We start from the raw sequence: 23,444 nt of genomic DNA, 5'->3' as shown, positions 1-23,444 counted from the left end.
TGCTATTGAGTCAGTTTATAGCTTTAAAATAAGGCACCTTAATAAGCAGCATTTTAAGGCAACTAAGAATTCAGACAGCCTTCTTCTTTGGAGTGCAGGTAGGATGACATAAAATGCTGTTTATGTAAGAAGCTCACTAGGCTTTCAACCAGACCCAGTGAATGAACAACAAGGATAACTGTGTTGTTGGAGATGCTGTTATATGTACCTTTTATATACCATTACATCCAGATTATACTATATAATGTCATTTAGAAGTAGTATTATAGCCCTTTACCATTGCACTATACCCTGAAGTACAATACGAGTGTGAATCCAAACCTAGAACTTTCCGTACCGTACCTAATGCACTATTGGCTGCTTCTAATTACACAAGGGAACCTATGAAAGCAGGAGTTTGCTGATGGTGACGCTGAAGGCAAATGCACCAAGGTTACTAAACAACAGGAGTTACAACAGGACAGTTTTTGGTTTGCCTCACTGTGGTTGTTTTGGTGTTTTATTTTCTTCATCCTATGTTTGGTCTTTAAAATGTCTTCTCCCACAAAACTACTTTAAAAAATATTGCAGTTTGGTTTTAAATACGGTGCTTGTATTGTCTCATTCCAGTGATTCAGTCTGCACTGTTTGTACCTCCACTTACACAGCCTGTTTTGGTACGCAGGGTCCCTGGTCAAGCAGGGTTCACCAAATGTAACCCAGGACTTAGGTACAGAATGAGCCACTTAACAATGTGATCACAGATTGGAAAATGTAACATGCAGTGGAAAAGTAAATGTACTAATGATGAACGGTCTCCTCAGACATAACATCCAGTGAGTGGACACTAGTCGCCGACTCTTTCTATCTCATTTAAACAGGGATTCTGAGAATTGCTCGACCTTCACAGCCACAGAGCAGTGTGTTACATAAGGCCAATGAAAAATTACGGTCAGAAATGGTGCTCTGTGCTAACTGTGTAGGTTTTTTAGTCGGCTGCACCAAAGCTTACAAAGTATCCTAGCAATGAGTTCTGAGAATGTGACGTACAGCTAAGTGCTCTGGATGGTTAAGTCAAGTTAAACACATGACTGCATCACAGCAGCACATTGCCTAGCTGCCTCCCGACCTGGTCAGAATGCCATACTCTCTTTAATGACCGCTAACACATAAAAGGTTAAGTATTTGGTGTGGAAGGCACTCGACGCAGATGTGCTCTCGTCTAGCTCTCCGAAAATAGCGGGAAGGATCAGTAGACCATGAGTTGCACCAACACAGATGTCTGACCAGTTCTCGCCAAAAGATTAGAGACTCCGTCACTAGAGCTGCGCGGTTCCTGAATCACCCGGGTTAATGATTCGAATCTTCGTACTGAATCAGGAATCACGAGTCCGAGGTCTCAGTTAGCCGGAAACACTGCAGACTGTGATTTGGCTGAACCGACTTCACTCCAGTCCGTGAATCTAAGTAATAAGTTAAATATTCCAATAAACAAGCGGTTAAACACACTGGTGTTTGTTATGTGGCTGATTTTAAGCACATGCTAATATTATTATTATTATTATCAGTAGTAGTGGTATAAATTAGTAATGCAGCATATTTTCTTGTAAGCAAAACAACAAAATATAGTTATATTATTAAAATGCAAATGCTTACAGGCTACTTTAGGACTGTATCACTTCAGGAGTATCATAGCCCCCATGGTAATTTATTGACTGTTTCGGTGCCACTGTGGCTGCCTGACTGGGTCAAGCAGGGTTGAACCCTTGATCCATTAATATACCCATCTAATTGGTAGGTGAATCCACCCCCCACTCCCCCCTCCTTGTCCTTATCCCCATGATCAAGATTCCACTTAGAACAAAGTGTCAACTTGTCACTGACAAGAGAAGTGTGAGGTGCCAAGAGAATTAAGAGAGAAGGATTTATTTACAGAAGATGAGTGCATGGAAGACAAGAGATATTTGATGCATTTTCATGCAGTTAATCAATCGCAATCAAGATGTCAGTACAAATGACTCAAGTGAACCGGATCACAATACTGAGTGACCCCGATTAACCCGAGTCCATAAAATGAACCGAATTTACCACCACTATCCGTCACAGCCTGAATACCCAGGAAGAATGAGTTCCCCAGTACATTCCTTTAGCTATAACATCTTTGTGTATCTTCTACTTTCTTAACAGTCACATTTAAAACCACTAAAGTAGTTGTATAAATTAAGTTTAAAGAACACCTGAGGAGTGTGAATTATATAGCGACAATTAGGGGGTCGACTTATACAGTGGGGGAAATAAGTATTTGATCCCCTGCTGATTTTGTAAGTTTACCCCCTTACAAAGACTTGAACAGTCTATAATTTTTATGGAAGGTTTATTTTAACAGAGAGAGACAGAATATCAACAAAAAATCCAGAAAAAAAACATTAAATAAAAGTTATAAATTAATTTGTATTTAATTAGGGGAAATAAGTATTTGATCCCCTACCAACCAGCAAGAATTCTGACCCCCACAGACCGGTTATGTGCCCATGAGGCACACAAATTAGTCCTGTCCCTGTATAAAAGACTCCTGTCACAGAATCAGTTTCTTCCGTTCAAATCTCTCGACCACCATGGGCAAGACCAAAGAGCTATCAAAGGACGTCAGGGACAAGATTGTAGACCTGCACAAGGCTGGAATGGGCTACAAGACCATTAGCAAGAAGCTTGGTGAGAAAGAGACCACTGTTGGTGCGATCATTCGAAAATGGAAGAAATACAAGATCACAGTCAATCGCCCTCGCTCTGGAGCTCCATGCAAGATCTCACCTGGTGGGGTAAGAATGATTCTGAGAAAGGTGAGGTCAGTCCAGAATTACACGGGAGGAGCTTGTCAATGATCTCAAGGGAGCTGGGAGCAGAGAAATGCTGGATATGACCCCAAGAACACCATCCCCACCGGGCATTTCTTTGCCTCCAAACACGGCGAGTGGAGTTGATGCCAAAGAGCTCAATTTTGGTCTCATCTGACCATATCACATTCTCCCAAGCTTTCTCTGAATCATTCAGGTGTTCATTGGCAAACTTCAGACGGGCCTGTACATGAGCCTTCTTGAGCAAAGGGACTTTGCGGGCACTGCAGGATCTCAATCCATTACGGCGAAGTGTGTAACTAATGGTTTTCTTGGTGACTGGGCTCCCAGCTCCCTTGAGATCATTGACAAGCTCCTCCCGTGTAATTCTGGACTGACCTCACCTTTCTCAGAATCATTCTTACCCCACCAGGTGAGATCTTGCATGGAGCTCCAGAGTGAGGGTGATTGACTGTGATCTTGTATTTCTTCCATTTTCGAATTATCGCACCAACAGTGGTCTCTTTCTCACCAAGCTTCTTGCTGATGGTCTTGTAGCCCATTCCAGCCTTGTGCAGGTCTACAATCTTGTCCCTGACGTCCTTTGATAGCTCTTTGGTCTTGCCCATGGTGGTCGAGAGATTTGAATGGAAGAAACTGATTCTGTGACAGGAGTCTTTTATACAGGGACAGGACTAATTTGTGTGCCTCATGGGCACATAACCGGTCTGTGGGGGTCAGAATTCTTGCTGGTTGGTAGGGGATCAAATACTTATTTCCCTTAATTAAATACAAATTAATTTTTTGTTCATATTCTGTCTCTCTCTGTTAAAATAAACCTTCCATAAAAATTATAGACTGTTCAAGTCTTTGTAAGGGGGTAAACTTACAAAATCAGCAGGGGATCAAATACTTATTTCCCCCACTGTTTATCTTCCATATTCATGCCTGGAAGAATCCAACTTCTGACACCCCTTTAGTGGACCATACCATTTCTTGTCTCATCTGCCTGCATTTACTCCCATTATTGGTTGCATCTTCATTAAGGCTGCAGTTATTTAAGCCTGAGAAAACACTGTATGTCAATGTAACTATTGCTTTTTGAGTTTCCAATTATATTGGATTATATTCATTATATTGGATTATATATCAATTATATTGAATGTTAACATCATTAACTAAAAGTATTAATTAAAAGTAAAAGACCCCCAATTCACCATGTAATTCAAACCATACACACCTGTATTTTCCAAGCAAAGTAGTTAATCCACCTTTTACATGTTTTAGGAGCTGGGTGGAAACTACACTTAGCAGAGGAAGAAGGGACAGGAAAAAATATGCAAAACATCAAAACAATAACCACAGGCAGATCCCAGGACCCATGTTGCTGTGCAGCACACACACTCTACCAGCTTTAATGCTGTGCTGCCCTATACTAAAATTTAATTATAAAAATACATTTATTTATTAATTAATTTACTAGAATTTTAACGTCATGTTTTACACATGTTGGGTTCAAGTTTAATGTCAAACACAGTCATGGGAATCGAACCCAGGACCTTCTTGCTGTGAGGTGACAGTGCTACCCAACATGCCACTCCAATATAAAAATATATAAATAAATAGATGAAGGCAGTAATACAACAGATAGTGTGGGTGACATACAGCACCAGTCTACTGAGAACCTGGCTTCAAACCTAGGTTTCCTCCCACCTACCAAAACATGCCAGCATGTACACTGGCTACTCTGAATCTTTGAGAGCTTGTAGTGACATGTCTTTGGTATTCTGGCTTTTTGTGTAATGTTGCAAAATAGCAGCTTATCCACCACAATTCCTATCATGGTAAAGAGGCAACCCTGAGGTAAAAAGAAAAACCCAAAGAGCCTTATTTCAATGTTTTAGGTTAGGTGCACATAATGGGGTATTTTGCATTGCATTGTCATGTCTACATGTTTATGGCTTTATAAAATAATTCAGCGTAGATAAACACACTACACCAATTAAAAAGGGATTATGTATAAAGGTTAAAAACAAAACTCAAAGTCACTGATTTACCATTTTATTCAGACAAAAAATAAAGAATGTAGATATACATGTATGGATACTCATTAAATGATTGTTAATGTTTTACACTGTAAACAAGATCTTAACCTAGAAACAACAAATACACAAAAATAAAATCTCAGAAGAAGAAAAGGAAACGTCCTGTAACAGCTTATTACCATGGCTCAAAGGTAAATACAGAAATGTACGGTTTATATACACATGCAGAACCTAAAATCCCCAGCAGTTGTGCATCCACAGATGAAGCTTTAACACAGCTTGTACTTTGCCACCAAAGGTTTAGCTATTTTCAGAAAGCTCTAGCAATGGGGAATGTATTTCAGTATCTAACATTACTGACAGTGGCAGGTCAGCCCACATGGTGCTACTCTAGGTTAAAAGACTGTGTGGGTCATGTGGAACTTAAAGTGGGGGCTATTACTTTGGCAACTGTAAATGACATCTTTTATGTGGGCGCTGGGGTGGCGCAGCTGTCTATTACACTGAAGTTCGAATCAGAAGTGCCATCGGTTGGATGGGAGGGAAGGAGCGGTGTTGGCTGAAGCCCTGCAATGGATTAACACCCTTTTTAGGGTATTCCTGCACCACTTGGAACCGGACCTGCCGTGACCCTGACCAAGAAAATAAAATCTTTAAAGTGTGGGTTACAACTGTGTGATTAACCCAGAAAGCACATCTGCTTGAATTACACGTATACAGCTAAAGTGCTCGTCTTAAAAGCCCACAGTGGAGCTTTATTAATTTATCCTTCTGGCTGCCTGCACTGGAGTGCAGAAAAGGAGGCAATAAAAGGCTAAAGGGTGTTTCGGTTGAATTCAAAGAACAAGTAAGGAATGCTATAAAAATAAGTGCTTGAATTTCTTCAATATGATTAAACTGCTTGTGACATACACGTGCACTCAAACCAAATTTGACTCGATTCTCAAATGAATTTGAACCTCTGAATTGCTTTCCGAATCACAATAATACATTATTTAGTTTATTAAGCCATAATGGCTACTGTAGAGCCAGAGAGGGTAGAAGAAATTAATCATTAATGCAATTAGCTTAAAGCTGTTTTCCTACAGTTTATTTTTAACACTCAGCCTAAATTCACAACGCTTTTTAGGGTGCTAACGATTCAGCGACTTGCACAGCTTGCTATGTCGGCAACAAACTGCTAGCTCTACACCCTTCATCAGTAAAAAGCACAAACATTAAAGACCTTTACCATGTAAACCAGCCTCCTGATCAACAGAGATCCATCAAGATTGGTTGATGACGACTAAACCATAATGACTATATAACGACTGAAAGACAGTCACCAAGTACTTGTGAAAACTAACCTTCGCCTAGTTTCTCTACTCGTAAAAGCTTTCGCTGAATGCTTTTAATGCAGTATAAGTTCTTTTAAAGTAAGCTGGGTAATAATTTAATCTCAGCCGGGCACAGTCGATCTTTGAAAGGTCAACTCAGTTAACCCAGTAAACCATTTACCTGGTGAAAGTTAATCTTGTGACTACCTAGCGTTGGAGAATTGTGATGCACATCTGCTGACTGGTGCGAGCCTTAAAGAAATAAATAGGATTTTGTTCATAATATTTCAGACCCCCACTGTGTCACATTCCCCAATACAATACAATAGAAATTGACCCACCTTAATCTATTCATGGCCTTAAGTGGGGCATGTACAGTCCACATTTAAGGCAAAGCTCAGACCACAGATTTTAAACGCACCAGGCAGTTAGGGTACTGGACTAATAACTGGAAGATGGCTAGTTCAAATCCCACCACAGCCAGGTTGCCACTGTTGAACCCTTGAGCAAGGCCCTTAACCATCACTTGCTGGTCACTTTGGATAAAAGCGTATGCTAAATGCCATAAATGTAACGTATGTCTTAACCCAGGATCGCAGCCAGGTTAGAAAATATTTGTATCAACGCTGGGGTACATACAGACTCAGGTCTGGAACAAAGGTGCAAGCATAAAACACCAAAAGTTTAATATAACCTCCCAAAAACCTGAATTCTTAACCACTTTATAGATAGACACTGTTTTCACATTTTCTGTTTCTAATAAGATGTGCAGAGTAAAGAATGGTGACCAACAAAAAACCCAAAGAGGATTGTTAAACACTATAATATAACTGTAACAAGAATCAGTCCTGTGATGTACTGTAACCCTAGAGAATGAAACCGTACAGAGAACAGCTTACAATCTATTAAATGATTTCCCTTGTGTGACTGTAATTCCGACTTGTCATGTTCTGCCTAACGTAGAGCATGAACGTATAAGACCTTTATATATTTGGTGCAACCTAACATAACAGCTATTGTATGTCACTTATAGCACCAACCATCTCCCAGCAGAAAGAAAGAAGACAGGAACCAATCAAAGGCATAATAGAGAATAACTGTGCCAGTCAGGGACTCAGTCCTGGTTCCACCCTTTTTCTCCATTCCTACTTCTACAGCCCCCACTTAAAAGTCTGTCTTTGTTAAGAATGGAGTAAAGGCGAGTGTTTAAGGTAGGAGGACTGGATGAAGAGCTAGAAGGCCTAGTTGGGATGTGGGGAGCATTTTATAGCAATGCAGCAGTCGGAGCTCATTCTTCATCGGAGTTGCTGTTGTCCATAGAGTAGACCATAAAGAAGAGATCGGGCCGGGCCGGCACCAGAGGATGATCCGGCTTCACAATCTCAAAACCCATGTAGTGGAAAGTCTTTGTGATGGACACTGAAAAACATGAATAAAATTGGTTTATTGATCATTTATAATGAATTGGTTTATTAGTGTACAACGATGGAAACAACAGGTTTTAGTGAATGACAACGATCAGCCATAACATTAAAACCACCTCCTTGTTTCCACACTCACTGTCCATTTTATCAATTACTGACTGTAGTCCATCTGTTTCTCTGCATGCTTTATTAGCCCCCTTTCGTGTTGTTCTTCAATGGTCAGGACTCTCCCAGGACCACCACAGAGTAGGTATTATTTAGGTGGTGGGTCATTCTCAGCACTGCAGTGACACAGTGGTGGTGTGTTAGTGTGTGTTGTGATGGTATGAGTGGATAAGACACAGCAATGCTGATGGAGTTTTTAAACACCTCACTGTCACTGCTGGACTGAGAATAGTCCACCAACCAAAAATATCTAGCCAACAGCACCCCGTAGGCAGCATCCTGTGACCATTGGTGAAGGTCTAGAACAGGGGTCATCAAACTACGGCCCGATGCTTTCATTTGACCGGCCCCTTTAACCACAGTAGCAATACATGTTGTCTGGCCCCTGTTCATCTTTAAACTCACAGTATTATAGCGGGAAAAAAATAACAGAAAAAAACAAAAAACGGCCACCTGGAGTCTCCGTGGATTATACGGCAGCGATCCAACGGGTGGCGCTCCAAGCATGGTGGGTTCGGCGAGAGGAGTGATTGTGCGTATCGTGATTGTGTGAATATCATTTCCATGTATAGTACATGACTTAAAATAGTGTTCAACCAAGTTTGTACTTTTTCTTTTCAGTGGCGTATTAATATGGAATGATGTGAGGTGGTGACAGGTGCGCTTATATCGGTGATTTTACAGCGGCTTCGAACGCGGCTCAGCCAATCAGATTTTAGGACCGGAACTATCTGTTTTATACATTATTTTATACAACCCCATCAACGTATAATATGCCAATAACAATAGGATTTTTTTTCATGGGAACGGATTAATCATTTTCCCTTTATTTCTAATGGGAAGAATTTGTTTGGTATACGTCCTGTTTGGTATGAATCCAAGGATCTGGAACGGATTAAGGACGTATACCGAGGTACCACTGTACCTGTGAGCAGACTTTATCGAAGTTTAAACACCTTCAATCTCCAACCAGATTCAGACTCATTCATCAACACTTTTTACCTATTATGACTGGCAGTAACAAATATGGAACCTGATGCTTACTGTCTCGTCAGGCAACAGCAGAGTCACAGTTCACACTGATTTTTGGGGAAACACTGTATGAGTTGGGATAATGGAAATGATTAAAATAAATAAAATGTCTGCATTATCATTATGAAGTAAAATTATACTACAGTTATACACAGCAGACAATACATCCAGTATACATAGTAAATAGCTTTTTTTGGGGTGTGTTTACTATTTCATCTGCGGTCCGGCCCCCCGAAACAATGAAGAACAGTAATCCGGCCCTTAAGTTAAAAAGTTTGAGGACCCCTGGTCTAGAAGATGACCAAACAGCAGCAATAGATGAGCGATCCTCTCTGACTTTACATCTACAAGGCAAACCAACTAGGTAGGATTGTCTAATAGGGTGAACAGTGAGTGGACACGGTATTTAAAAACTCCAGCAGCGCTGCTGTGTCTGATACTGTGTGCTGTGTCACTCATACCAGCACAACACACACTAACACACCACCACCATGTCAGTGTCACTGCAGTGCTGAGAATCATCCACCACCTAAATAATACCTGCCCTGTGGTGGTCCTGACCATTAAAGAACAGGGTGAAAGTGCTCCTATATGATAAGTGGAGCTGATTAAATGGACAGTGAGTGTAGAAACAAGGAGGTGGTTTTAATGTTATGGCTGATCAGTCTATAACACAGCAAATGTCAGTAATGCATATTGAGATGTAAAGAGGTATTTGTTCTTTCCCAATTTCTTCTATTTTTACATATTTGTCACTGTATGTTTCAGATCATCAGACTACTTTTGATATTACACAAAATAATCCAAATGAAACTAAATCAATCAGGTGACCAAACTCAATTCACAACTGGGCTCAATTTCACACAATCACTGCCCTACCTGTTGAATCTTAAAGGCACTTAAAGGCAAAGGGCTACAAGGCCATTGCTAAAGCTCTGGGACTCCAGCAAACCCCAGTGTGAGCCATTATGCACAAATAGTTGTCAAGTTGTCACAGTAAGATCCAGACATAGCCTCACTTGCTTCAGTTAAGATTAAGGTACATGATTTCCCAGTTATAAAAATACTAGGCAAATACTAGGCAAAAATTGGCATCCATGGGAGAGTTGCAAGGCACAAACCACTACTGTCCAAAAGGAACACAACAGCTCATCTTGCATTTGCCAAAAACATCTAGATGACAATCAAGACTTTTGTAAAAATATTCTGGACTAATGAGTCACAGGTGGCTTTTTTGGAAGATGGGTGATATAGGTTTGAGTAAATCTTCAGTAAATAGAATAATCATTTTAAAAGCTGAATTTCGTGTTTACTCATATTGTCTTTATTTTATATTAAATTTTGAAGATCTGAAACATTAAAATGTGACAAATGAGCAAAAATAGAGGAATACTTTTTCACAGCAGTAAATGTACTTTGTAATGGGTGCAATTAAATTGGCTCTATTTATATGAGTATCAAAAAGCCATTGCTACTGTGGAATAGGGATGCTTATAATTAATGGATGTTCAAATATTCAAACCCTCTAATGTTAAAATATTCAAAAAACTTAGCACCACTTATTTTTCATCTGACTTATGTAATGTATTTCACTTGGTGGCAAAAACTAGGCAGCAGACTAAATTAAGATTACTAAACATTCACACATTATTTTCATCTACAGTCATTGCTTGTTGCTGACATTTCCCTAGATGTGATGTTTTGGGTTCTGGTTAAATCTGAGCCAAAATTACAACCCATTATCACTACATACAATATAGCAGAACCTTGTAGAACATCCAAACTGCACATTGTAGTATTAAAGCTCAGTTTGGACAGTGTCCACAGATTAACCAAAGAACCTATGTACAAATGTAAGTCATGTTACTAATTTATAAGGAGGCTTCACCTCAAGTGCTCAAATTATCTAACTATTTGTTTCCATTACTATACAAAGTGATTCAAAAAAAACAAGTGTCCCATTAGCTTAGTAATGACTTACATCGATCCTCCCTGGATTTGTTGAAGCATAGGAACACAGAGTTGACTTTCAGGCTCTCCTCTGCAAACTCCAGCAGGCTGGTAAGCCTGAAGCACAGAGACACACCATGATGACGCACTTTTACATAATCACTTACTTACATAATGCAGAGGCGGCTGCAGCAGGCCAATTTAGCTCTTCACTCACTGTTAGCTCTGCTTGGAGTCTAGCAGTCCTAAATACAATCAACAATACACCTCAGCAAAGGTCATCCTGCATGTATGACTGGTCTTCTAATAAGCGGATTCTCATTAACTAGTATTGATATGCCTGCGGACACAGATGCATAACAGGTAGCTGCTTTGAGGGCTGGCATAGTATTTTGGCTGGCATGGCAACACAGTCTGCTAAATAAACATAGACCCTGTTACTGAGATCATTATTGTTACTGACACAACAAACAGCCAGTTTTGCCAAACTTGAGGATGGATTTGCTGCCTTGACGAGATTAAAACATTACATTATTAAATCTTTTTGTCTGATTTACGGTATGAACAGTTATTTCCTTCTGTCTTAGGGTGAGGTTGCAAAGATATTTTTAGCTTCCATTAGAAAGGCATTGATGTTGTTGAATTCAATTAGACTGATGCATTAATGGACCATACAACCAACGCATGACAATACGTAGAAATAATGCTTTATTGACTTGATGGTAAGAGCCAAGCTGCTGGTAAAAGCAATGTCCGAGTTCCAGGGGGTGGAATCCTGGGCAGGGCTCACAAATACAAATGCATAACAGGAACCTAGCCCTTGGGGACATAAACATCAGTGCACCCTTAGTGCCATTCCCAAGTTACGTGAAGGGCAATCGATGTAAAAATGTGCCAAAAAATTTATGCTTTAGTAGCCATTATTTATTAGCTTGCAGTTAGTTTCTCTTCCATCCTAAAGTTACAGTATCCCTGACTACAAATCAGGATGAAAAGAATATGTGAAAAGGTCAAGGATATACCAGCAATCATTTCTCCCATTAAATGTAAAATAAAGCACAGCTGCATACAAGATTACATGCTTTGTATACTAAAGGAATAATAATACTCCAAACAACTCTTAATACTTGTGCTGATATTGATACTGCATTCTGGATAGTTTTTTGAGCACTGACATTTTAACTGCAGTAAACAGATGGTTTCAAATTAATAGCAGTAGTACTGCACTTACCCCTCTTTGCTGCCCTCTGGCAGAGCTCCATTGGGAAGCTCCAGATAAAGGCAGTTGGCTGCCAGCACCGTGTCCCAGCAGGAGAATCGCCGCTCGCTTAGCTGGTACTGGAAATGCAGGACCGGAGATGACCCATTGACCACCCCTGATCGAGTCACTGTCAACCTGTTATCCTAAATGGAGACAGCAGTTGCTTTGTTAGACAAATATTTACTCAAAGCGGTGCTAAATACAATTATGAATGGATTCAAAGTATAAAGCAATATCAATACTTGATTTGTGTTGATTTCAGTGGTTGAATGATGCTGAAAGATCCCACCCAGTAGCAAACTTGTTTAATTGTTTTGGACAGAAAATACCCTTTTACAGCTAGTGTGGGTATGTGTAGATAGGTGTTTGTGTGTCAGTCGCAGGTGTACAAGAGCACTGTGATTCTAGCCCAAGCCTGTCACATGGTAAGCACAGGAATCAGTAACATTTATTGCCATGCATAAATATTTACACTTGTGCAGCTTTAACACTAGCATGTTCTGCTGAAAATATTGTGCCTTATAAAGCATCAAAACCCACCACATTTTGCGTGTTCCTGACATCAGCTAAGTCTTTGCATGGGAGTAATACCACCTCACCTATTAGACCTTGGTTCTCTGGCCCATTTACACTATATTTGCCTCTAGTAGATGTGTATGAACGTCTTTGGGGTGACAAATGATTTACCCTTTAAGTACGTCTGCTAAGTGGATAATGTCTTAGGGCTAGGAACATTAAACTATTATTAGTGGATTTTCAATGAGTAAATAACAGGACTGTGTCACCTGCTATTACTACATTGGAGGAGAGGTAAGCTGTCGGGAATTCCACAGAATGGCTGCACTCCACTTCATTCTGCACTCCAGATGTGCAGCTGATTCTTGGACAATTTTATATACATTAGGTCAGATTTTTTTCTGATCATGTTACCTATGGTAATGGAAGACATTACCAAATAGTGGTTTAGCCATTACAGCTTTAGAATATGAACCTTGTGCAAACAAACTATTATTTCTAAGTGCACCTCATGCATGCCAAACAATCGGTTGGTGGCAGTAGCTGGACAATGTGCGCTCTTACCTTGTGAAGTAATACACTGAGAGGGAGATCCCTTTCAGTCCCTCGCCCACCCGGGATCTTCGTTAGTGGGTGAGGGGCATCAGGAGCACCACAGAGGCCCTGGAGCCTGCTGCCTTGAGCAGTGGAGTGTGGAGCCCACCAGAGAAGAGCTAGAAAAAAAAAGAGTCATTGTTGTAGTCATTGTAACTCATGAGATTAAACTTACTACAGTGTTATGTCCAGCATTTACTCTACTTATATTGTATCTTGCATCATGAATGGAATTAAGCCATCATGGACTTAAGGCTTATGTACTAGCTATTTAAAGAGAAAGAACCCACCAACTTGAAGCTTAGTAAACAGACATGTTCAATTATAACATCACCAAACACCAATATCAAAAGACAAGTTATCAGCATCAACATCTGACCTTCTTCTTCCTAAAAGAATATTTATGAATTAAACCATGACGTAAATAAAACCCCCACCAGCTAGTTAGGCTTCACTGCTTCATAAGATAAGCAAGACCTAAACTGTTTGTACTGACTTTTACCAAGACACTGTTTTCTATGACTGTGGTACAGTGACGGATGCCTGTGATGCAATACTGTGAGGCCACAAATAGCTCTTGCAGCAGCAACACATCTCTCTCTCCTTCTCCAAGGAGAAACACCTCCCTGCATCCTTCCTTCGTTATCCCTATAGCAACTTCTCAAATCAGCAACACCATGCAATCCTTTATTTATGCAAGTAGCTCGTCATGCAAACTACATGAAGGAATCAGTGACTCTGCACTTGGTTTATGCTGCCTCTCGTGTAGCTCCAAAACTCTTTCAGGTTCTTTCAACCAACCCCTTACTTTTTCATGCTGATCAGGTAAAGAAAGTAATTAAGGCTGCTTCTACACCAGATCACACCAGAACAGGGCAGCAGCCTTTACAAGAGGCCTCAGATAAAAAGCTTTAGTAAGCTACAAAAGTCTGTTATTGTTATTGTTTCCTTTTGCTAAATGCTCCAACAGGAAGCGACATTATAAGGATGTGATGTGTTTGTTTAGTGGTGCATCTAAAAGAGGTCCTAAACAAACATTTTATTGTTCAACCGTGGGAAGTTCTTAGTCCCTACTAAGACATGAATGACCTACTAAATTTCTAAAAACTTTATTATTTAGAACAGCTGTCTGACTGGACTGTTTTGGTGCATCACTCAGCATTAGGTATTATCTTATTGGGTTAATAATGGAATAAAGCCTAACAAACTGATAAATGTTTATGATATTCTTTTAATAGTAAGAAGTGGTATTAACAAACAGTGTAAAAAATCTTTCGTTTTATTGCACTGAGCCATGTTAACCTGTTTCTTAAAGTCTGCATCACCTGGAAATAGTTAATTGATTCCAACAGACAAAACATAATGGATAAATGAATTAAATATAGTCTGTATGCATTAAGGTTAGTGAAAATCAAAGCTGCACTATAACTCCACTGTAAGATGCACTAAAAGATGAAATATGTTTAATTCAGGAAGGAACAACACAACCACCCCCAAGACCAGGAAATGAAGTGTAAACCAATACTGAAAGTCATCATCACCTTACCCTTTTCTCAAACCACAACCTAAACTGCATACTACTATATAAAAATATTATTCCAATATAAAAACAACCCTACTGGCATATTTCCTTAGAATAAATGCAGAACTGTTATTGGTAAATATACAGCTCAATCAGTTAAGAGAGTTCTGCTGTAGTTCTTTCTCTCCTAATGCTTACTGTGGACAAGAATAATCTGATCCAGCGCCAGAGCTTTTCAGCTTAGCAGGGACCCAGACATTTCACTTTCCACCAGACACACATCTCACGCTTAGCTGTTAAAAGGAAATAAGAGCTGGGCCGGTGCTTGGTTTAGATACACACCCAGCAAGTAAGCGCGTGATCTATAGACACGTCTCGAAATAGCAGCCTGGCTGTTGGTTTGGGTTACAGCTCTGGGTTTCAGAGCCAGTAAATAAGTCATTGGACCCTGGTACACAGAAAAGATAAACAGGGTCACATTCTAATTCACAGCTAAGGGCACAATCCTATAATGTGTCACCACATGGGTTATAAAGCTGTTTATTTAGTAAGCCAGTGTAACAGCAATGGTTGATGACCTACACACTGGCTGTGATCCAGTTGCTTGAAAAGATGCCAGAAGAGATTGATGAAGTGGAAAACAAACTCATTATCCTTTGCATTTCTGCCCTGTAACACTTACTTGTATCTCAACTATGATGTAAAAAAACTACTGTTGTTAAGAACAAACTGTTGTTAACATATAATTACATCTGTGATCTTTGCATCTTTAAGTCATGACTAATGAAAAACAGTCTTTAAAGTGGTCAAATGTTTGTGACAATTATCAGTTTTTTTCCATGTTGCCCATTATAGACCTGCAAGTGGCTGTGGCTTAAATGTCAGCTTGTTTTGAAAGGCACTCTTCACTCTACGACATTCTAACCCCTGCTATTCTCAGTATGCCAGCTCAGGTTTTTCCAAACACTTGCTTCAAACTTTGCCTCTGTTTATGTTCTCATATTTATAACCAAAAAATAACCAAAAAATATGTAAAGTAAAATCAAATGAGCTTACCGCCACAGTAATTCAGGCACTATTTACCTAGAATCCATTTTATTCCAACCAGTTTGCTTCATTATTATACACTACACAAATACAGCTGCAGCTCACTTGATCCACATGAATATACACACGGCATTTGTAAGTCAACAATTAATAAAGCACAAACAAGGAAAGAAATGTGCAAATGTTTTTACGGCTGAACTCACAGACTGTGAGAACTTTTTTAAAGAGGATGTCTGCTTGAGAGACCACAACATGCACTCAATATGCTTCATTATTTGTGCAGTAATTATTGCCTTCAAATACCACATCAGCACAGGCTACAGTTAGAGAGAGAGAGGGGTAGTTGGCCAGCCAGGAAAAAGTTTAGTTTCAAAACAGGAAACCAAGAGTTTTCAGGAAAATGGAGCTCTGCTGGACCAATGTGGTTGACAAGCTCTTACCTATGATAAAATGTTTAATTTTTGTGCATTTGTCCCCTTTTTCTCCCAATCTAGTCTTTTCCAATTTCTCTGCTGCTTGCACCACCCCCACCTGACCGAGGAAAGCTGCAGACCATCATAAACTCCTTACAACATGCAGACACAGGCTGCTTCATTTACCTGCCAGAAGTGGAGTCTCACAAAAGAGCTGTATTGTGTATCGAAAGACATAATGCAGATGTTTTGGCCAGACAGCAGAGGCTTGCATTTGCAGCAGCAATGAGGAGCCCCATCAACCCCCCTCCCTCAGACACTGCCAGCTGGGCCTGTTTGTTAGCACATCTGAGATTCAAACTTGAGAGCTCGACTTCCTAGCTGTGGCAGGCTAGCACATTGGACTGGAACTGTTTACCATACAGACAAGACACCAGCCAACCATGTTTTATTTTAAACCATATCTGTGTTAAATATTGTTGGCCCCAAAAAGAAAGCGGTAAAATCTGAAATGCTCAAAAGTTTAAAGTGAGTGTTCGGTGTAAAATGCCTAAAGGCTCAAACCTTTAGGGTAAAATTGTAATCAACCTAATTAAATAATAAAACTCATAGCCTAAATAAATAATCTGGCAGTTTTAGCTTGATTTCAATGGCTCTTACTATCTTGTGTTACAAAATTAAATCACTAAATCTAATTACTTATGTAATCTTTGTCGAATTTAGATACTGTCTAAATGAAGAGATTAAGAATTTCCGAAAGTGATTATCAGTTTAAGAGAAAACAGAACAGAACAGTCACATCTATTAATAGATTCTAGGTCATTCAAATGCAAACAATGCAAAACGATTGGTTTCTACAGGTAGCACCAAACAAAGTAGAAATCGCAGGCCAGCTGCTGGGTTACATAAAATCTAACCCACCAAGAGAGAGGCCAGTTGTTCAGGTGATAGAACCATACCAAACAAACTAGCCCACTTTCTGGGAACAATGCAAAACCATAGCTGTGATCCTGCAGACTTTGAGCAACTGGGAGATTTAGATGGTCCCTAATTCAAGCCCCACCACAGCCACACTGCCACTGTTGGACCCCTGAGCATGGTGCTTACCATCACTTGCTTGGACTGTATTCATTCATAGTTGTAGGACTGCCAAATGAAATTATAAGCAAACATGATACAGGGTGAAAAACGACACTTTGGGATGGATATGATTGTATTAGCTGTGCATCTTTGCAGTGGTCAGTCAGGGCAGAGCTCTTCCTGCTTGAGAGTGATTAAACCGAAAGCGACTCCAATACAGAATAAACCCCATAAAACAAACCCATCTTTGTGTTGCATCCAACACAATGCAATATATTCTCACATGATGTGCATCTCCAAGACTATACGTTCCAAAACATTAGCACCAACAGATCCAACGATGGATTACAGAACGGGTGTTTTATATTGTAATGCAATCCTTCGTGTTTCAGCTATTTTTAAAACAGTTGAAACAGCTTTCTTAATAAAATTTGACTTTTTATTATTTGGTGAGTATGCATTCTGCATACAATGTGCATACAAAAGTCAGACGTCCTGTACTGTGATATTATTTGGTCAGCAGGAAAACAACAACAGCAAGGCCGAGCTTACCAACATATGTCAAACACCCGCTGTACAATAATTCAACTGCAGTTTAAAAAAATAATAATTGCATACGTATTCAAAACAAATATTAATATTAAACTAATGCTGCTGTTAATAAACTAAACAAAACGAAACGGTCAGTGCTTAGACTTTGCAGTTTGAGCACAGCAAACGACGACGACACCAACAATAATAAAAACGCTATGACAGAACTGTTTGATAGCTTAGCATAGTATAAAAAACAGACTAGTAATAACAAGTAAACAGTCGGTTCTTACCTCTCTTCTGTATCGCGCATATTCTCCTCACAGGTAACTGCTGTTTTACTATGACAACCAAAACAATAACTATTTAGCAGCAACTCCACAGAATAATTCACCATTCGTAGACTAATCACAACTCGGCTGAATGTTGTTTGCTGTACAGAAGAGCTATTTATAAAATATAACCGATGTTTCTTTCACTCTCTTCGCAGCGCACTCTCAGAATGAGCTGAACGGACGCTGCGTGCGCTTTTAAAGCACACCGCAATGCATTATGGGAAAATAGAAAAATCCAGAAAAGGAGCAGGTAAGTTTCACTTAAGGTTTAGATGTGTGGTGGTTTATAGTTTATTGTTCATAATAAAAAAAATGTCATATTGTTCAGACACAGCAGTGCTGATGGAGCTTTTAAACACCTCACTGTCACTGCTGGACTGAGAATAGTTTACCAACCTAAAATATCCAGTTAACAGCGCCCCTGATGAAGGTCTAGAAGATGAGCAACTCAAACAGCAGCAATAGATGAGCGATCGTCTCTGACTTTACCTCTACAAGGTGGATCAACTAGGTAGGAGTGTCTAATAGAGTGGACAGTGAGTGGACACGGTATTTAAAAACTCCAGCAGCGCTGCTGTGTCTGATCCATTCATACCAGCACAACACACACTAACACACCACCACCATGTCAGTGTCACTGCAGTGCTGAGAATCATCCACCACCTAAATAATACCTGCTCTGTGGTGGTCCTGGGAGAGTCCTGACCATTGAAGAACAGCATGAAAGGGGGCTAACAAAGCATGCAGAGAAACAGATGGACTACAGTCAATAATTGTAGAACTACAAAGTGCTTCTATATGGTAAGCGGAGCTGATAAAATGGATAGTGATTGTAGAAACAAGGAGGTGGTTTTAATGTTATGGCTGATAGGTGTACATCACTATATGGGGGGGCATTTTGATTTAAATATCAATATATATATAAATCTATATGTTGTGATTACAGCCTTGTTACAGGCAGCTAAGATGCTAGAAAATACCTGACAAACTCTGTATTTAACTAAAAAACAGTATTATGTTAACAAATTAACTTAATGGAGTATTGTTGTACATATACTGTATGTATACAATGATTTCATATTTAATGGATTCAACATGCTCCAAAAAAAAAAATGGACTGATGCATGTTTACAACTGTGATTTATCACCGTTTCTGTAATCGTTTGGGAACTCTGGACACCAATTATAGTTGTGAGACTGGATTTTTTTAAAATTCTTGTATAAATAAACACTGCTCAACAGTCTGGAGTATAATGCACTATAAGTTTTTAATAGGAGACAGGTTAGGACTACATGCAGGCCAGTCAAGCACCGGCACTCATCACAATACATGTAGAGGCGCTCAGGTGGCGCAGCGGTAAGACACGCTACCACACCAGAGCTGACATTTCGAACTCGAATTTGTGGGCGCCTACATGAACAACGATTGGCTGTTGTTCTAGGGGGTGCCGGTTGGGACCTTGTAACTGATGCAATTGCGACCTCTGCTGGCTGATTGATGGCGCCTGCACAGAGTTGAGGAATAATGCAGTGATTAGGCTTTGTCTCTCTGTACACAAAGCTGATCCGCATATGAACTCGCCTCGTGTAGGTGAAAAGATGCTGTCGGCTACTGCACAGGTGTCGGAGGGGGCGTGTGTTAGTCTTGGCTCTTTTCAACCAGGGTGGAGATCAGCATCAGTACAGAGGAAGCATAATGCAATAGGGTAATTGAATACAACTAGATTGAAAATTGGGAAAATAAATACTTGTAGAATGTGGCTTGTCATTGTTTTGCTAAAACAAGCAGGAACATCCCTCAAAAAGATGGTCTAGATAGCAGCATACGCCGCAAAAATTTTAAGTGTCCCTCAGCATTCTCAGTGCTTTCATAGATGTGCCAGTGACAGACGCCACTAGTACTTACACACCCCATACTATCACAGATGCTGTCTGTTGAACTTTCTATTGGTAACAAGCAGAATGGTCCTTTTCCTTCTTGAGCGAGAGAACATGATGCCTATTATTTACAAAAACAATTTGAAAGAGAAATTTGTCAAACCACAGTACATGTTTCTATTCTTGGAAACCATCTCTTTTACATTCACTACTCTCACTTCTTTTGGCATCATTAAATATTTGTAGCAGAGCATGTTTTGTTCTTGTGCAACATTGTCTTTTGCATAAGAATCCAGCATATTTGCATTTTGCATAGAAAAAAAAATGAGAGTGGGTCTAACAAATTTCTGGGCCAGTCAAATTATTTTCAGATTTGCATTTGAATGGTACTTCAATATTGTGTATTTGTCCCACAAGTGGTAATAGGTAAAGGTATTGTAAAGGTGCTATAAATTGAGAATTTACTAAAGATTCAGTCTTTGCGAACAAAGATGCGTTGTGGCTCACTAAATAATTAAGGTCTTTCACTGTCTACCATACATAATATTGTGAACAGATTCAGGGAATTCAAAGAAATCTCAGTCAGTGTAGAGCAAGACCAGGCACCACCATGCTATTGTGATAAAATATAGCCACATGGGCTTAGGAGTACTTTGAAAAAACACTGTCTCTTAACACAGTTCACCACAGCATCAAGAAATGTGATCTGAAACTTTATTACACAAAGAGAAAGCCAAACATCTGTTTAATGCACAAACACCACCTCGTTTTCTGGGCTTGAACACATCTAAGATGGACCAAAAGACAGTGGAAACATGGGCTTGAGGTCCTTTACACATCAATTTCTCTCTGCCAAAGTTGAAAAGGAATATCTAGACATTTATTAGCAAATGATGAAATGGTGAACATCTGTCATGGACGTGCATCACTGCCCATGGCTTTGATGCAAAGACATGTATTGGAATTTTAGAGGGACACATGCTGCCATCAATGTGACATATTTTCCTAGGAAGTCCATGGTTATTTCAGTAAGACAATGCCTTATTCTATCCAAAATTATTCTGTACACACAACAACAGCGTTGCTTCATAGGTATAATGAAAATGACAATCAGACAACGGGGAGCGTGGACTGTTGAGCAACTAGGGGCTTGTATCAAGCAAAAATTTCACTTGCAAATCTGCAACACGGTGGAGATGTAACACAGTGGTAAACACAACTCTGTGTGTTAAAGGCATAAGGCATAGAAACTACATTTTATAAAAATGAGTTTATATTTAAAAAATACAATTCAGTTGGTGAGACGGCACAGTGGCTCAGTCAGTGGCACTGTCACTTCACAGCAAGAAGGTTCTTACATTATTTATATGCAAAAGTGTCTTTTTAACCTTGTTTAGCTGACACTTAGCTATAATTGTAAATTGATGTATTATTGGATGTTTTTGTCCAATGTTACATTAAAGTCAATGAAAAACAGCCGCACTGGTTTGCTTGGGTGGTACAGTGGTCATATGTGCTAACATACCTCCACTGAGATCCGAGTTCTAGTGTCAGCTGTGTCATCAAGCAACTGGACTCCCCCACAGTTTCATTAAGGATTTTAAGGGGATTTCCACTTTTCTGAGATTTACAGTATGTCCTACCTGACACCACAGAGAAGTTTAAACAACATTCTTCAGTCAGAGAAGTTACTAAAGAAAATCATTAAGGCTAAGAACTAGAGGGCTAGTTTGCTGAGCTCCTCACTCAATCATGGAGAGTATGCCCAGCAACCAGCAAGAGAAAACTCTGCTCTGGCTGCTTGTATCCACAATCTCATTCTTTCGGCCATCACTCAAAGACCATGACCATAGGTGAGGGTACATACAGTAGGTTGACCAGTAAACTGAGAGCTTTGCTTTATGGCTCAAATCACTGTTTACCACTATGGTCTGGTACATACCTCTCCCCCTACCTGTAGAGCTGTTCAGAATATTCAGCCTTCTTGGAGATAGTGGGTGGAGTGCTGGGGAGGAAATCTATGCACTGCATTCATTGTTTTGCTGGGGGGCTTCAATGACTGGGAAACTTGGAGGGGAGTGATTGGTAGGAATGGCCTGCCTGATCTAATTCCAAGTGGCAGGATGGTATTGGACTTCTGTGCTAGTCATTTTTTGTCTATTAAAAACACTATGGTTAAACACACGATTGCTCATAAGTGCACTGTTGGTCAAAGGTGATGATTGACTTTGTGTCATGTCTGCTGACGTTAAGCCGTATGTTCTGGACACTCGGGCAGAGAGTGGCTGAGCTGTCAACTGATCACCAGCTGGTGGTGAGTTGGATTACATGGCGGGGAAAACTGCGAGACAGACTGCCAGGTAGGCCCAAACATATAGTGAGGTTTTGCTAGGAAGGCTGGCAGAAGACTGTCTGGACTGATTTCAGCTCTCATTTACAGAGAAGGTAGGGGACATGGAGTCTGAATGGATCCTGTTCAAGACCTCCACTGTGGAAGTGGCTACATAAAGCTTGTGTGTGGCTGTCATGGGGCAACCCAAGAACCCATTGGTGGACACCAGTGGTGAGGGAAGCCGTCAAGTAAAAGAAGGAGTCTTTTTAAGCTTGGCTAGCTCTGGGAACTCCTGGTTCAGTGTATGAGTACTGGCAGGCCAGTGAATATAACATATTGTGATATAGGTGTTGGATAACTATAATATAGATATTTTTTTCAAAATATGTTGTGTCTTTTCCCAAATTCTCTTTGTGTGATATGATTTGTTTAGTTGTTTAATCTATGTGACAAATGTACAGAAATAAGCAAAATACATTTTTCACACCACAGTACTTCCTCTACAGTTGGCAGAATTAAAGAGGTAAGTAGTTTGTTTTGTTTGCTCTGTTTAAGTGCCAGGAAATTGCTTATGTAAGCCTGGAGATAAAAAAGGCCCTCTGCCATGTGAATGAACAGATTAGTAACAGGATACCAGGCTGGTTATCTGATCATGGTAGGGCAGAAGCAAGGTGCACAGTGACCCTAATAGACTCTTAAAACACCAAGTAGAATCTGTTGGCGAGTCTCAGCATTCCCTTCAAATGTAAGCACTGTCATTTTTTCCAGACAGATTCTTTAAATTAAGGCTGCATGAATACATTTCACTGGTATGCTTTTCCTTTTTATCATTTGGATACTATCTGTGCATGTACATATCCCAAAAATATGTATTCTACATGTGACTGCACCCTGTCAGGTCCTGAAGCGGAATAGAGGAATAACTCCTTAGAAAGACTGGAAATCAATACATCACATTTCTTTTCATTCAAAAACCCATGTAGCCATGACAGTGATTATAATCAGGCTGTTTTGATAAACCTTATTCTCTTTTAGAAACAGATAAACATGTTTGTCAGTCTGAGTTTGCCATCAATTAAAAGCACGTGTATTGTTGCCACAGCGGCTGGTCACACCCTTGCTGTGGTTTCTCCAGTCGAAGCTTTTACTGCCTGAAGAACAGCCACTAGAAACAAGAAACCACTAAGCAT

The 23,444-nt window shown here is 39.9% G+C and overlaps 1 protein-coding gene across 1 annotated transcript; it reads right to left on the bottom strand.

The window, feature by feature from the left end:
• Positions 1-4,858: 4,858 nt before the first annotated feature.
• On the bottom strand, positions 4,859-18,248 carry oaz2a (ornithine decarboxylase antizyme 2a). The gene is given in 6 exon segments (XM_062993624.1): positions 4,859-7,593; positions 10,777-10,862; positions 11,977-12,149; positions 13,087-13,167; positions 13,169-13,235; positions 18,003-18,248. Coding segments are annotated over 6 exon segments (642 nt in total). The 5' UTR covers positions 18,107-18,248; the 3' UTR covers positions 4,859-7,462.
• Positions 18,249-23,444: the final 5,196 nt, after the last annotated feature.

Source organism: Trichomycterus rosablanca, chromosome 1 (genome assembly GCF_030014385.1).
Source record: "Trichomycterus rosablanca isolate fTriRos1 chromosome 1, fTriRos1.hap1, whole genome shotgun sequence".
Classification (NCBI taxonomy): domain Eukaryota; kingdom Metazoa; phylum Chordata; class Actinopteri; order Siluriformes; family Trichomycteridae; genus Trichomycterus; species Trichomycterus rosablanca.
The sequence above is the reverse complement of the archived record's forward strand: the minus strand, read 5'-3'. Positions and strand labels throughout refer to the sequence as shown.